The sequence below is a fragment of the Schistocerca nitens genome, chromosome 2 (genome assembly GCF_023898315.1).
Source record: "Schistocerca nitens isolate TAMUIC-IGC-003100 chromosome 2, iqSchNite1.1, whole genome shotgun sequence".
Taxonomy (NCBI): domain Eukaryota; kingdom Metazoa; phylum Arthropoda; class Insecta; order Orthoptera; family Acrididae; genus Schistocerca; species Schistocerca nitens.
The window spans coordinates 213,607,081-213,623,207 of NC_064615.1; the positions used below are offsets into that span (position 1 = coordinate 213,607,081).

A 16,127-nucleotide genomic window follows, 5' to 3' on the forward strand; every position below is an offset into this window, starting at 1 on the left:
GTCCCGAGTTCGAGTCTCGGTCGGGCACACAGTTTTAATCTGTCAGGAAGTTTCATATCAGCGCACACTCCGCTGCAGAGTGAAAATCACGTTCTGGTAGTTTAAGTTAGATTAAGTAGGGTGTAGGCTTAGGGACCAATGACCTCAGCAGTTTGGTCCCATAAGACCTTACCACAAATTTCCAATTTTTTTTAAATTTTGTCCTCTGCCTGAAGTAGTTATCCTTACTTATGGTATAATTATGTGTATTACTGCACTTATTGACTTGGCTTTTACTATTCAGAAAAAAATACAATAAGTTTATACAAGTAAAAGGAATATGCTGTTAAATATTTATGTTGGACAAAGATTTCACGACAGGGCTCTCTGGACTTAATCCTTGCATTAATCTAATGGCTCTTTTCGGTAATACTAATATTCTTTGCATGTGCAACTCTGCTGGACAACCCCACAGTTCAATACTATAATTAAGAAATGGATAAACCGTTCCATAGTAAACAATTTTTAGTGTTTGACTTGTGACTATTTTTGCCAGCTGACTTATCAGATACATGCTACTGCTGATTTTCTCACATACAGAAGTAATGCTGTTTACCCAACGGAGATTTTTGCCCAGGTGGACACCAAGGAATTTAATATTATCTGCTTCTGCTGATCTAATACCACAAATATTGTTTATTCCAGCCTCATGAGAACCATTTGTTTTAAATGTTAGTAGCTGGGATTTACTGATGTTGTTGTTTAGACCCCAGTGTAAAAAAAATGTGGTTACTTCCATTACACGCTTAGTCGCTGCTGAGTGTAATGTCTCAAAATCTTTTTCATAAAATAAGAGGAAGGTGTCATCAGCATAGGTTACTAGATATGAGTTGAAGGATTGTGTCATGCCAATGACATAAACCACAGGAGAAAGGGACCAATGATCGGTCCCTCTGGCACTCCCTCGATTACTGTATCTCTAGAAGACTGGGATCTCTCCCTCTTCCTTTTCCTTTATTTCACAACCATCTACACAGGCAGGCTCCCAACCCGGATGAGCACATCTGTATCCGAGTACCGAGAATATAGTCGCAGGTTACTTTATTCATCTGTTTGATTTCACCACCTCGCCCCTAACGCCCATCCACCCTACTCTTTAACCTCTGCAGTCCTTGCGTAGCATCTGCTACATCCAAATTTTGTTTTTTCCTAGCTCAGAGAATAAACTAAACTCACAGTGCCTGATTGCAGCATAAACTTTACATTATGTGCTTTCAGTTCATCTTTTTTTTTTTTAAGTTGCCTGTAGGTGGCAGCATTTGTGAGCATATCTTCGAGAAATTAAGGAAATTTCTGTTTGTTTTTAGTAATTTTCGGCTATAATGTCTTTAGAACACGCTGTAATGTGCTGATATACCCTTCACTATGGAAAAAGTGATTGTTTTTTATCACAATAATACAGAAATATAATTGGTAGGACAAACAGCATTGGTCGTATTTTTTTCTTGTTTTATTATCCGCAAAATCGATTTTCGGTCACTTAGTGACCATCCTCAGTGCTGTAATATACAATTAAAATTTGTAGGCACTGGTATCAACAAGCTTAGAGCGATCACATAAACTGATGTGATGCTTTTTACAAAGAAATGTCAGAAACGAGGATAATGGCCTCTTATTTTTTCCACCTAATGACTTTCTTTTGTCAGACGACTATCTCTCAGCTGGGCGCCCAAAACTCATTATGTCAAGGTCACTTACCTTTCTTACGGAAATATTTACGACAGCAGTTTCAGCTACAGTGGCAGTCTCATATAAACAATTTCAAAGGTCGAGAATTTGTGTCACAAATCTGTAGAAACAAAATCCTATAAATATAACAGTGTGCAAAATATTTTCGCCTGCATTGTGATACATTCACGCATTTACACACATTTCATAACTCTTAAAGTACGATTCTTGGTTTCCAACATCCTTTTTCACAAGTCAGAGTCCCTAACCACTACTCATTATTCCTTACCTTATTACACATATACATATTCGTCGACACTTGTTCAATATTTCATCACAATAAATACATATCATAATAAACATTCCTCAACAACATAATACACATCGTCGTCGTAATAATAACATCATAACACCTCAGTCAAATCTCAAAAACGTCGTAGCTTTCTGCAATAATTTCAAAACCTAAAAAAAAATTCTCTGCTCATTCAATAGTGTCATCTACCTCAATCGCACTTTAAAAATCGTGATCCCATACCAAATATATCATTCAAAGATCTCATAGTATCACAATGGTTCCGAAAAAAATATGAACAGTTCACAAAGTACAGACAAAATACAATTTCATAAGTGTGAAAGTATCCAACTGTGTAACTGCGTAAACATGTGTCACTGACGTAGTAAAAAAAATGTTTGTTTCTCTGTTAAATAATCAGATAGCTGTCTAATTCTGTGTTAGAGAAATATGGTACCCATGTGTAAAGTTGTATAAGCAAGTACCATATTAGCTAGGGCTCCTTGTGCTTGCCAAACACGTGGTACACAAAGTAAGCGTGTACCCCCCTGAGGATTAATGTATTTATACCCTCAGGTGTTACAGATTACAGCAATGGAATGAAATGTATCACGGAAAACTTTCTTTGTAATTCAAAAATCTTTAAAAATAAATGTTTTAAGTACAACATTAATCACTCAAATACGTGTACTGTAGTGCTAAACTGTGCGTCTTGTTGTAAGATAATCTCTGTGGAAGTGTCGTAGTTATCGTCCTCCAAAAGCTAAGTTCTGCTGAAGTCAATGTACTCACCTCATCATAAACAAAAGTGAAATGCTTTGCGTATAGATATCGTCGTTATTATGCTTATTGCCGTGATGAAGAAAGTACTGTACTGTAACGTATTGTTGTGCCACGGAAAAGGCTGTCTCATTGTAGCTATACCACAAAAGTTACTACTAAAACATGTTTTACTTTCCAGAATAATACATAAAAAACTGTGCAGATGTAAAACAGACACACCCCAAAAGCAAAAATGTAAATTGTGTCACATATTAGTAGCGTCATGATATAATCGTGTAGCTATCAAAGAAACCAAATGCTAAGTCATCTTTAACCTCACCGAATGTACTTCAAATAAAAAGTATCTTTTCAAGTAAACCAAAATTGCATTAAAATCTCATTGGAGGGTATATGTTCAAAGTATGTAAGCCTTATAGTCGTTACGTAATCGTGCAATTAACAAGCAAGAATGTACACACACAGTAACACAATGTCTTCTGTTCACTATAACAATGCATTCGTAATTTCTGTGTAAATAAGTTCTCTTGGTTCTTGACTGGATATTTAACTTCAAACATTGTTGCATGTTAACAGATTCTAAGTCTGACAAAACATACTAGTAACGTGAAGTGAAAAATTTTATAGCAAAGACTAAGTTAAAAAGCAGATTATCTCTCAATAAACGGTTTTACATGTGAAATATGGTGCAATCCTTTACTCTTTCTAGTGCGCGGAGTTTCGACTTCGAAGTAATTATTATGTTGTATAAGTCGGTAAGGAATGCTAAAATTTGCTCAAGGTTAGCGTCTATGTTATTTTTCTCTGAGCCAGCCGGAGCACGTGGCTGGGCTGCCTGCGGTGCGAGTAATTGTCTGCTATCTCTTTGTTGGCGTGCGTCGTTATTGGGATTAGGAGACCTTACTTCTACAAATTCACCATGCCGAGAGAGCTTAGCCCTGTTTGAATCCCGCCAGTTCTGATGAAATTCAGGTCTGTCGTTATGATTATATCGTCTGTCGTCATGTCGGTAGTTCCTGTAGCTTCTTTCTTGTCGGTTAAGTGGTGGAGAATTTCTCCCTGAATTATCACTGCACGGTGGACCGTTGCGTCTGAAGTTATTCTGTCTCCCGTGATAATAATAGTTCTGGTTGCCATATTGTCTGTTTCTATGATTGTCTCTCTCATATTCATTACTACGGAAATGCGATCTTTTTCTGTAACTATTACTCTGCCAGTGGTTGTCATATGGGTGGTGTCTGTTTTGTTCACGATTTGCGTTGTAAGAATAGCCTTGTCGTGTCCAGTTATTATTTCTGTCGTCGCAGAATTGTGACGGATGTGACCTGTAATTGTTGTGTTCCTGTTTTCGCGTCCCGCGATTGTCAGTGTCAATTTCTAATTCTTGTAAGAGTCCCTGAAAACCTTCAATGTCGTCTTTGCAACGTCCTGCCAAAATAATATGTCGTAAATGTTCAGGTAATTTGATTAAGCAAATGCGGATGAGTTCTGAGGGGCTGTATGGGTTTGACAGGTACTGATTCTTGTGCAACATGTCTTCAAAATATTTCACAATACTGGAAAATTCAGATTGTTCGAAATGTTTCATCATTATGATGCTATGTTTTACTCGGTCTTGTGTAGCTTGAGACCAATATGCTGAGAGGAAGGCATGATGAAATTCTCCTTCACTGTGGCAATCATGAATGACCGATCGCATTCTTACAGCTGGTTCATTCTCTAAATAGCCACACATAAATTCTAATCTGTGCTCTAATGACCAGTTGGGAGGAAAACAATGAGAGAATTGATGAAGCCACGCTTGTGGATGAATGTCGTTCCCAGAATTCTTAAATGTTTTGAATTTACGTGTAGTAATAAACAGCTTATAGTCAAAATCATCATGTCGGCGAGTCGCATATCAGTCATAGTTACTTCGTTTCGGCGGTTCCATCTCAATATTCGGGGTACCTTGCCAATTTCTTGCATAATTTCCGAAGTACCCCATGTTATTATTTTGTGGCTGTTCCGTATTTCTATGTCCCTCTTCCCATATTGGAGCGCGAGTGTCCTCTGAAATACGTAATTCTTGTATTACCTGTGTCAGCTGATCTTGTACTTCCTGGATTTCTCTTTGGTGTTGCGTATTAATTTGATTCTGATTTTGTTTAAATTTCCTAATTTGTTCGCACTCTTCTGTGTCATTAAAGACTACCGGTTTTGTGTCATTCAGATTATCATCTACCTTCGTAGATAAATTATTTAGCTGATCCGAAAGTTCAACTACTTTCTCTGATAATGAACTAATTTCCTCCATATGTCTTTCTGAACCAATTTTCAGAGTATCTACTGTGTCCTTTAAGTTTTCCTGAGTTTTTGCAAGTTGCGTAACCGAATCGGTAGATGCAACTGAGTCAATTTTAGCTTGCAAGGTCTCATGATTTTCATGAACAATAGTTTGCAGTTCTTTTATGGCTGCTTCGTGATTCTGTAATGCATTTTCATGCCGCAAAAAATAGGTTGAAAATGCTCACAAATTTGTGTTTTTACGTCATTACAGACTTTTTGACATTTCGATTCAATGTTATGTAACTCAGTAGTTAAATCTTCACGTGTTTGTTCAAGCATGGTGTCTAACTTTTGAAGCTTTTGCTGTGTTTGTCTCTGATTTTGTTCCATTGTGTCTAACTTTTGAAGCTTTTGCTGTGTTTGTCTCTGATTTTGTTCCATTTGTTGCATTAATTGCAATAATAATGTAATAGTGTCTGGAATCTGTTTCTCTATGCTTTTTGGCAGTGCATTTTCACCGGCAACATTCACATTTTGTCAAGCAGAAAATGTGTCTTGACTCATTTGAGAAAACGGTGAGGACCCAAAACCTAAGTCTACAGTATTTGCAATATTGTGTTCTGTCATTCCCGATTCCTGAGGCGAGCTGTTGCCGACCGATCGATCGATAATGCTTCCCTGTTCACTACCTGTTTCACTGTCTACACCATTATTTGACGCCCGCTCCATTTCCCTATGCACAGTTGCCAATTTATACTTTGAATGTCTGTTAATTCATTACACAGCGGTGCTGGTAAGCTACGCTCGTCGTCACTATTATTTCTCAGTTTACTTTGGAGCCTACTATTACGTTTTTCACACGCCATTATTGTCACAATATTTCACACGATAACACAGAAAATCACAATTTGAAGAGCAAAAATAAGAGAACACATTAACATAGCACTGAAAATAATATCTAGTTAATTGCAAGCGCAACTGCGAAATACTTGGTGCAAATCTACATGCATGCCACAACTGTTTTACTGTACAACAATGAAAGACTGCAACTACAAAGGAGATTCTCTCTACAATTACGCGCTAGCAATAAACAATAGCTACACTAATTACACAAACTGCAAGAAAAAACCAGAAGATTCCAGTGAGGTATCCTCGGCTAAGGGTCGACATATGAAACGTCCCCTTGGTAAAATTATACATGACTGTGCTTAAACTGACACACAATATTTTTCTAGCGCAACGCAATCTGACTTTCAGTAATCCCTACAAGAGAATGGCCCTGACTAACATTAACCTATACCTTTCACAAATCACTTAACTCACAAAAATCTTCGTTACTCGAACTACTGCAATACAGCGAGCGCCACTACTGCCGGATAAATAAAAGATTCAAACTACGGAAGGCACTAACTACTGATAGGCATAGTTAGCAAATGAAAGATTTTAATAGAGAACAAACAATGTATTTACCTTAATAGTCATAATATATATAGCAGTTCATGACATCCATTCTTACAAATGTACTGTTTCTGATGGACACACCTCCAGATTATCCATTCTCAAAAATCCGCCATCTCACTTCCCCACATCCACCACTGCTGGCGGCTCACCTCCAACTGCGCAACGCTACGCGCTGTTAACAGCCAACTGCCCAACACTACAATGGCGAGTATTACAACAATGCCAACCAGACACAGACTGCACACAGCACAGCCAGTGATTTTCATACAGAGCGCTACGTGGCGTTGGCGTTACCAATATAAGAACCTAAACAGCCTACTTACAACTTCCATCCCAACTCGCGTATCATATCTGCCACACTCTCTGCCCTATTACGTGATAATACAAAACGAGCTGCCCTTTTTTGCACCCTTTCGATGTCCTCCGCCAATCCCACCTGGTAAGGATCCCACACTGCGCAGCAATATTCTAACAGAGGACGAACGAGTGTAGCGTAAGTTGTCTCTTTAGTGGACTTGTTGCATCTTCTAAGTGACCTGCCAATGAAACCCAACCTTTGGCTCGCCTTCCCGACAATATTATCTATGTGGTCTTTCCAACTGAAGTTGTTCGTAATTTTAACACCCAGGTACTTAGTTGAATTGACAGCCTTGAGAATTCTACTATTTATCGAGTAATCGAATTCCAACGGATTTCTTTTGGCACTCATGTGGATCGCCTCACACTTTTCGTTATTTAGCGTCAACTGCCACCTGCCACACCATACAGCAATATTTTCTAAATCGCTTTGCAACTGATACTGGTCTTCGGATGACCTTACTAGACGGTAAATTACAGCATTATCTGCGAACAACATAAGAGAACTGCTCAGATTGTCGCCCAGGTCATTTATATAGATCAGGAACAGCAGAGGTCCCAGGACGCTTCCCTGGGGAACACCTGATATCACTTCAGTTTTACTCGATGATTTGCCGTCTATTACTACGAACTGCGACCTTCCTGGCAGGAAATCACGAATCCAGTCGCACAACTGAGACGATACCCCATAGGCCCGCAGCTTGATTAGAAGTCGCTTGTGAGGAACGGTGTCAAAAGCTTTCCGGAAATCTAGAAATACGGAATCAACTTCAGATCCCCTGTCGATAGCGGCCATTACTTCGTGCGAATAAAGAGCTAGCTGCGTTGCACAAGAATGATGTTTTCTGAAACCATGCTGGTTACGTATCAACAGATCGTTCCCTTCGAGGTGATTCATAATGTTTGAATACAGTATATGCTCCAAAACCCTACTGCAAACCGACGTCAATGATATAGGTCTGTAGTTCGATGGATTACTCCTACTACCCTTCTTAAACACTGGTGCGACCTGCGCAATTTTCCAATCTGTAGGTACAGATCTATCGGTGAGCGAGCGGTTATATATGATTGCCAAGTAGGGAGCTATTGTATCAGCGTAATCTGAAAGGAACCTAATCGGTATACAATCTGGACCTGAAGACTTGCCCGTATCAAGCGATTTGAGTTGCTTCGTAACCCCTAAGGTATCTACTTCTAAGAAACTCATGCTAGCAGCTGTTCGTGTTTCAAGTTCTGGAATATTCCATTCGTCTTCCTTGGTGAAGGAATTTCGAAATACTGCGTTCAATAACTCCGCTTTAGTGGCACAGTCGTTGGTAACAGTACCATCGGCACTGCGCAGCGAAAGTATTGACTGCGTCTTGCCGCTTGTGTACTTTACATACAACCAGAATTTCTTCGGATTTTCTACCAAATTTCGAGACAATGTTTCGTTGTGGAACCTATTAAAGGCATCTCGCATTGAAGTCCGTGCCAAATTTCGCGCGTCTGTAAATTTTAGCCAATCTTCGGGATTTCGCATGCTTCTGAACTTCGCATTCTTTTTCCGTTGCCTCTGGAACAGCGTTCGGGCCTGTTTTGTGTACCATGGGGGATCAGTTCCATCTCTTACCAATTTATGAGGTATGAATCCCTCAATTGCTGCTGTTACTACTATATCTTTGAATTTGAGCCACATGTCGTCTACATTTGCATAGTCAGTTCGGAAGGAATGGAGACTGTCTCTTAGGAAGGCTTCTAGTGACACTTTATCCGCTTTTTTAAATAAAATTATTTTGTGTTTGTTTCTGGTGGATTTGGAAGAAACGGTATTGAGCCTAGCTACAACGACCTTGTGATCACTAATCCCTGTGTCAGTCATGATGCTCTCTGTTAGCTCTGGATTGTTTGTGGCTAAGAGGCCAAGTGTGTTTTCGCAACCATTTGCAATTCGCGTGGGTTCGTGGACTAACTGCTCGAAATAATTTTCGGAGAAAGCATTTAGGACAATCTCGGAAGATGTTTTCTGCCTACCACCGGTTTTGAACAAGTATTTTTGCCAACATATCGAGGAAAGGTTGAAGTCCCCACCAACTATAACAAGAGTGAAACTTGTGGTGGGAGGTTTGATATAATTTTGGGCAGCCACATAGTGGTAAGTATTTCCAAGGACACATGGCCATTCTGCTAGGTCACATTACTCTCGACGATTATGTGACCGTTTTGACTGGTCAGGTCCATCCCCAGGGGTGGTGCTGTGTTCCAAGACGACTCGATTCCTGTTCACACAGCTTGCATCGCTTAGGACCGATTTTGTGAGCGTGAGGATGGGTTGTTGCATCTCCTCTACACACCACTGTCATCAGATCTCAATATTATTGAGCGTTTGTGGTCCACTTTAGAGAGACTGGTGCGTGACCACTACTCACTTCCATCATCGTAACCTAAAACTGCCACTATTTCGCAGGAATAATGGTATAAGATTTCCTTGAAAACCATACAGGACCTAGATTTAACAAATCTGGGGCAACTGGAAACTGGTTTGAGTGTCAATGGGTTTCCTACGCTGGGTTAAAAATGGTCATGTGGTGTTTCCATATCTTTTTTCGACCCCCCCCCCCTCCCCCCACGCCATTATTTTTTCGATGTATCAAAAGAACTACATTCGGCAACGACCTAAACTTTCACATTTCCAGTGATATTATTTTCATAATTTTTTATGTGTTTAATATTGAGTTTTCTGAGTGTTACATACATTTCAGCTATTTTTAATACAAATATTATTCACTCAGAATGTGTACTACCATTTTCGTGGATAACACTATTTTGTTTAAATTTAGTGTTTAATCTTATTTTGTTCCTGAACAATACACTGACCATTAACTTTTCATTTACAGAATGAAAAACTCAGGAATGAAAAGTATTATGTCTCTATGCTAGTTGACAAATATGTGGCGTCTACGAATCCAACGTGCTGGGTTTGCTAGACAAACTGTACAGAAAAATCCTATGAATGAATTTTATTAAAAAATGGAAATATACAATACTTACCTTCGCAATTACACAGATGTGTCGCTAGCGAAGGGCTACATACAAAATAATCAAGCTTCTTCAGTGTAAATAATTCCCAGTTTGAGCTACACTACTGGCCATTACAGTTGCTATACCAAGAAGAAATGCAGATGATAAACGGGTATTCATTGGACAAATATATTATACTATAACTGACATGTGATTACATTTTCACGCTGTTTGAGTGCATAGATCCTGAGAAATCAGTACCCACAACAACCACCTCTGGCCGTAATAACGGCCTTGATACGCCTGGCATTGAGTCAAACAGAGCTTGGATGGCGTGTACAGGTACAGCTACCCATGCAGCTTCTAGACGATACCACAGTTCATCAAGAGTAGTGACTGGCGTATTGTGACGAGCCAGTTGTTCGGCCACCATTAACCAGATGTTTTCATTGGTGATAGATCTGGAGAATGTTTTGGCCAGGGCAGCAGTCTAACATTTCCTGTATCCAGAAAGGCCCGTACAGGACCTGCAACATGCGGTCGTGCATTATCCTGCTGAAATGCAGGGTTTCGCAGGGATCGAATGAAGGGTAGAGCCACGGGTCGTAACACATCTGACATGTAACGTCCACTGTTCAAAGTGCCGTCGATGCGAACACGAGGTGACCAATACGTGTAACCAATGGCACCCCATAGCATCACGCCGGGTGATACGCCAGTATGGCGATGACGAATACACGCTTCCAATGTGCGTTCACCGCGATGTCGCCAAACACGGATGCGACCATCATGATGCTGTAAACAGAACCTGGATTCATCCGAAAAAATGACATTTTGCCATTCGTGCACCCAGGTTCGTCGTTGAGTACATCATGGCAGGCGCTCCTGTCTGTGATGCAGCGTCAAGGGTAACCACAGCCACGGTCTCCGAGCTGATAGTCCATGCTGCTGCAAACGTCATCGAACTGTTCGTGCAGATGGTTGTTGTCTTGCAAACGTTCCCATCTGTTGACTCAGGGATCGAGACGTAGCTGCACGATGCGTTACAGCCATGCGGATAAGATACCTATCATCTCGACTGCTAGTGATACGAGGCCGTTGGGATCCAGCACGGGGTTCCGTATTACCCTCCTGAACCCACCGATTCTATATTCTGCTAACATTCATTGGATCTCGACCAACGCGAGCAGCAATGTCGCTATACGATAAACCGCAATCGCGATAGGCTACAATCCGACCTTTATCAAAGTCGGAAACGTGATGGTACGCATTTCTCCTCCTTACACGAGGCATCACAACAACCTTTCACCAGCAACGCCGGTCAACTGCTGTTTGTGTATGAGAAATCGGTTGGAAACTTTCCTCATGTCAGCACGTTGTAGATGTCGCCACCGGCGCCAACCTTGTGTGAATGCTCTGAAAAGCTGATCATGTGCATATCACAGCATACTCTTCCTGTCGGTTAAATTTCGAGTCTGTAGCACGTCATCTTCGTGGTGTAGCAATTTTAATGGCTAGTAGTGTACATAGAGTGTACAAGTGAAGTAATGAGTGTTGACGCTTCAATCCAAGTCGCTGATCTTGAAGCTACTGTCAACTGGGCCGCGACCAGTAGAGCGCGGCGCTTGTGTCCTCTTCACATAGGGGCCGCTGCTGTCGCATTGTCGTCCTGGAAGGGGGTCCGGTCAGTGTGCGATTGGCTGACTTCTTCTCACAGCCAACTCTTCTCTCTCGTTCCTTCTTGGAGAGCCGGCTCTTGACTTTACGTCGTAACAAAAAGGATAAACAATAAATCATCTTAGTTATTTTAACTTTTTCTATTTATTAAACAGTTTTGTTAATATGTTGATGAGTTTGAAGATGGTTCCTCAATCAGAACTGGTTGTCGATAGATAAATGCACATTATACCAGTGTTTGGTGGTTTCGTGCTGCTGTCTTTATCCACATATAGAAGCTACACACCGCTGGTTGCAAATTAATTGGGGCATCTTGTGGTAATTGGTTTTTGGCAACAGCGGGAATATTTTAGCTATGTCGGACTAATCCAGACGGCTAAGTAGGCCATCTGGATACAGCTGCAATATTTACACAGTATGTATAGGATGAACCATTTTGTCTTGGCTGCTGTAGGTCTGTGCTACGGTACTGTAGCGCGGGATTTCATTGTTTACCAGAGCTGTAGACTGCAAACAGATTGAATGTTAATTACGTAATTTGATTTAATTCTAGTTGGTAATTAAAACTTTATGACTACCGTTCGTGATTACTAATTTGTGTTTTAATGTGTAGCAGTAAGCGCTGAAAAGGCATAAACATAAAATTTGGTGCAGTTTTCATCACCTACTCGAAATTTTGACTCTTTATTTCCCACGATATTTTGTTTTTCAGGTAGCCGGCACCATAGCGACGTACGAAGTGGTGCTCTTGCAGTTGAACGACGTGAACGCCTTCAGCAGGACGGAACAACAGTCCCTCAATTCGACAGAACCCGTTTGCTCGTAACCATTGCTCACATCGAGAACATTTTGTCAGCTGCTGATGATTGTATTCATGTACTCAGCAACCGTATTTTCATCTAAAACGTTGCAGCCGCTCCTACAGAGGACATCATGTACTAACCGGTTAATGTCCTAATCGCGTGTGACGCCTGATGTGTTATGAACAAAGTGTATGAGACACGTGTTTGCTTCTTGCTCGACGAAGGAAAAGTGAAGAATGTTGGTTAAGGGTGCCGAATGTGGGACTTAGCGGCCTTGTCGACGACAGGAGAAATACGGCTAAATACTAAATCTTTCCAGAATGCAGTTAGCCTACGTCCCCCTGGCATGACATGCGGTCGTGAGCACATGGCGAAACCGTGGCAAATCTCGATGGAGGGGTAGTTATAAACGACTTCCAACATCTAAGGAGCGTTGCAGAGGACGTAAGGTAGAGATTTTATTTCACTTCCCACGAAACTAGCTGTTAGGGTGACTCTTTGTTTTCCAATTTTGACTTTTTCTTTGCTTTGAGCTACTCCCCAGTTTAATTTGATTCCATTCCACACAAAAATGAGTTCTGCACAATTCGGACTCAACGGTAGAAAATGAAATGATGCCTCAGCTCTCACATTTGGAACCAAAGAAAACTAAAAAACGCATAAGAATCTCTGTAAAAATCTCTTGACTCAAAAACTATTCTTCAGAAGTAGCTAACTAGCCAACAACATTACTACCAACCGTTTAAGCATTAATATTATTCTGTTAACTTCAACAATACTATCGCTAAAGCTACTCTTTACAGCTTTTTTAAACAAATACCAGTAAACCCACGAGTCCTTAAGGCCCCTTTTACACAGTACGTGCGACACGAACAAGAAAGTCGTTACCTACTGCTGCGCTCCACGCGACAGACAGTCCAACTACAAAAAAGCGTTTACACGGTACGTGCTTGTCTAGCCGTCTGGTCTATGTGTCTACTGTATTCTTTTTGTTTTTGTTTCTTTTTATTTTTATTTTATTTTTATTTTTTTTTGTTTTTGTCAACTTCCAGCAAGTGAACCGACGGCTTAGATTCACTTTTCTGACTGTCAATGATATTTAAGTGTATTTCAGACGGACGCTGTGACGCAGTATTTAGTTGTTTTCGTGCAGTTTATGTGAAACTAAGTCAGTTACATGTGTAAACGACCTCACTATAAAAGCTGGAAATCATGAACACACCAATAGAAATGTTGCGTTTCTGTCGTCTATGTTAATTTACTATGTTAACTCACGCTTTTTCTTTCGTGAGAATACACATTAGGGCTCATGTGCGAGTAAACAACAACATATTTTTCAGAGCAGTTCCAGATAGATGGCTCAAATGGTTCAAATGGCTCTGAGCACTATGGGACTTAACATCTATGGTCCCCAACTTAAACCTAACTAACCTAAGGACATCACACACATTCATGCCCGAGGCAGGATGCGAACCTGCGACCGTAGCAGTCGCGCGGCTCCGGACTGAGCGCCGAGTGTTCCAGATAGATCCGTATCATAGATTTACATTCACTTCCTCATACAAGCGTCTTATCGTCTAAATTCCAGCGAATGCTTGTAGCAGATGTTCCACCCGTTAACTATTTAGGAGATGAGCGAACTACAGCGTTTCGTTGAGCAGGAGACACAATTTACAAAAACTTAGTGCTATTTGTAAGTTGCGGTCCCCCTCCCAGTCGTCTGCGCATGCGCGAAGCACTTTCATAGTATAAGAATAGGGTCCATCTTATTCCATCATCTCATTCCATCATCTCATTCCCGGCCGACAGAACCGGGTTATCATGGATAATCTTGCTAGCTCACACGTCCTGTATAGAACGGGCTTAAGGGATCTAATTGTCATGTATAAAACGCTTCAAACTTAAGGTTACTTTATAAATGTGTTAAATACTTCACGTTAAGCATCTAACAAGGGAACCTCTCCATCGCACCCTCCTCAGATTTAGTTATAAGTTGGCACAGTGGATAGGCCTTGAAAAACTGAACACAGATCAACCGAGAGAACAAAAAAAAAAAAAATGGCTCTGAGCACTATGGGACTTAATTTATGAGGTCATCAGTCCCCTAGAACTTAGAACTACTTAAACCTAACTAACCTAAGGACATCACACATCCACGCCAGAGGCAGGATTCGAACCTGCGACCGTAGCGGTCGCGCGATTCCAGACTGAAGCGCCTAGAACCGCTCGGCCACACTGGCCGTCAATCGAGAAAACAGGAAGAAATTGTGTGGAACTATGAAAAAATAAGCAAAATATACTAACTGAGTAGTCCATGCGCAAGATAGGCAACATCAAGGATAGTGTAAGCTCAGGAGCGCCGTTGTCCCGTGGTTAGCGTGAGCAGCTGCTGAACGAGAGATTCTTGGTTCACGTCTTGCACCGAGTGAAAAGTTTAATTTTTTTTTATTTTCAGACAATTATCAAAGTTCAGGCACTCACACATAATCAACTTCGCTCTCCAAAATTCCAGGACATGTTCAGATTTGCTTGGACATATGCGGGATTTGACGGTCTACACGCGGAAAAATTTGAAAGCGTTAAAAACATATGTTTTGACAGAGCACAGGGAAAACTGTGCGACTGTGAAACTGTTGCATTAATTTGTTGCAGTTTATGTGACGAACTCTTATGTTTTCAATACTTTTTTGGGAGTGATTATCACAGCCACAAGAAAATCTAAATCGGGCAAGGTAGAAGAATCTTTTTACCCATTCGCCAAGTGTACAAGTTAGGTGGGTCGACAACATATTCCTGTCATGTGACGCACATGCCGTCGCCAGTGTCGTATAGAATATATCAGACGTGTTTTCCTGTGAAGGAATCGGTTGACCTATGACCTTGCGATCAAATGATTTCTTTTCCCATTGGAGAGGCACGTCCTTTCGTCTACGAATCGCACGGTTTTGCGGTGCGATCGCAAAACACAGACACTAAACTTGTTACAGTTAACAGAGACGTCAATGAACGAACGGACACATCATAACTTTGCGAAAATAAAGAAAGTAAACTTTTCACTCGAGGGGAGACTTGAACCACGTACCTCTCGTTCCGCAGCTGTTTCCGCTAACCACGGGACCACGGCGCTCCCGAGCTCACCTTCTCCTTAATATTGCCTATCTTGCGCATGGACTACTCAGTTTGTATATTTTGCCTATTTTTTCATAGTTTCACACAATTTCTTCCTGTTTTCTCGATTGATCTGTGTTCAGTTTTTCAAGGCCCATCCACTGTGCCAACTTATAACTAAATCTGAGGAGGGTGTGATGGGGAGGTTCCCTTGTAAGAGAGATCTAATTTAGAAAAGGTTTGTAACTGAGTTTCAAGTTTGTTGGAAATCGCTAAGTGCTCTCACTATCAAACATAGAATGAATATATTCTGTGTAATTTGCGCTCCGTTTTAAGCAGAAGCTAGTTTTTCGCGCTTCTCAGTATTTATGACGTCATATCACCTGAACTATGGCATAATTTTGCAGGTACATTCAGTGGCATATGTGGATAGTGTCTGCAAAATGTGTTGCGAATAGAGTTGGTAGTAAATGAATAATAAATTAAAACGACATGCAAGAGATTAAAGTTTTACTACGTAAACAGTGAAAATGTGGTTCGCAATAAACTTTTTTACCTTTCATTATTTTGTGGGAGGTGTTGGCGAGATAAAGTTTCATAAAGGTTTGAAATTATGTGTGAAGTTTGTTGCAAGCCTCCAACTACTCTCATTCTCAAATACTGGATGAATATAG

General features: G+C 40.7%; 1 protein-coding gene across 1 annotated transcript in view; it reads left to right on the top strand.

Annotated features, from left to right (window-relative positions):
* Positions 1-12,393, top strand: part of LOC126234932 (gustatory receptor for sugar taste 64f-like) — a 157,693-nt gene extending 145,300 nt beyond the window's left edge. Inside the window, exon 8 of the mRNA XM_049943672.1 lies at positions 12,255-12,393. Coding sequence (XP_049799629.1) covers positions 12,255-12,368 — 114 coding nt within the window. The 3' untranslated portion in view covers positions 12,369-12,393. The remainder of the gene's footprint in view (positions 1-12,254) is intronic.
* The last annotated feature ends 3,734 nt before the right edge of the window (positions 12,394-16,127 follow it).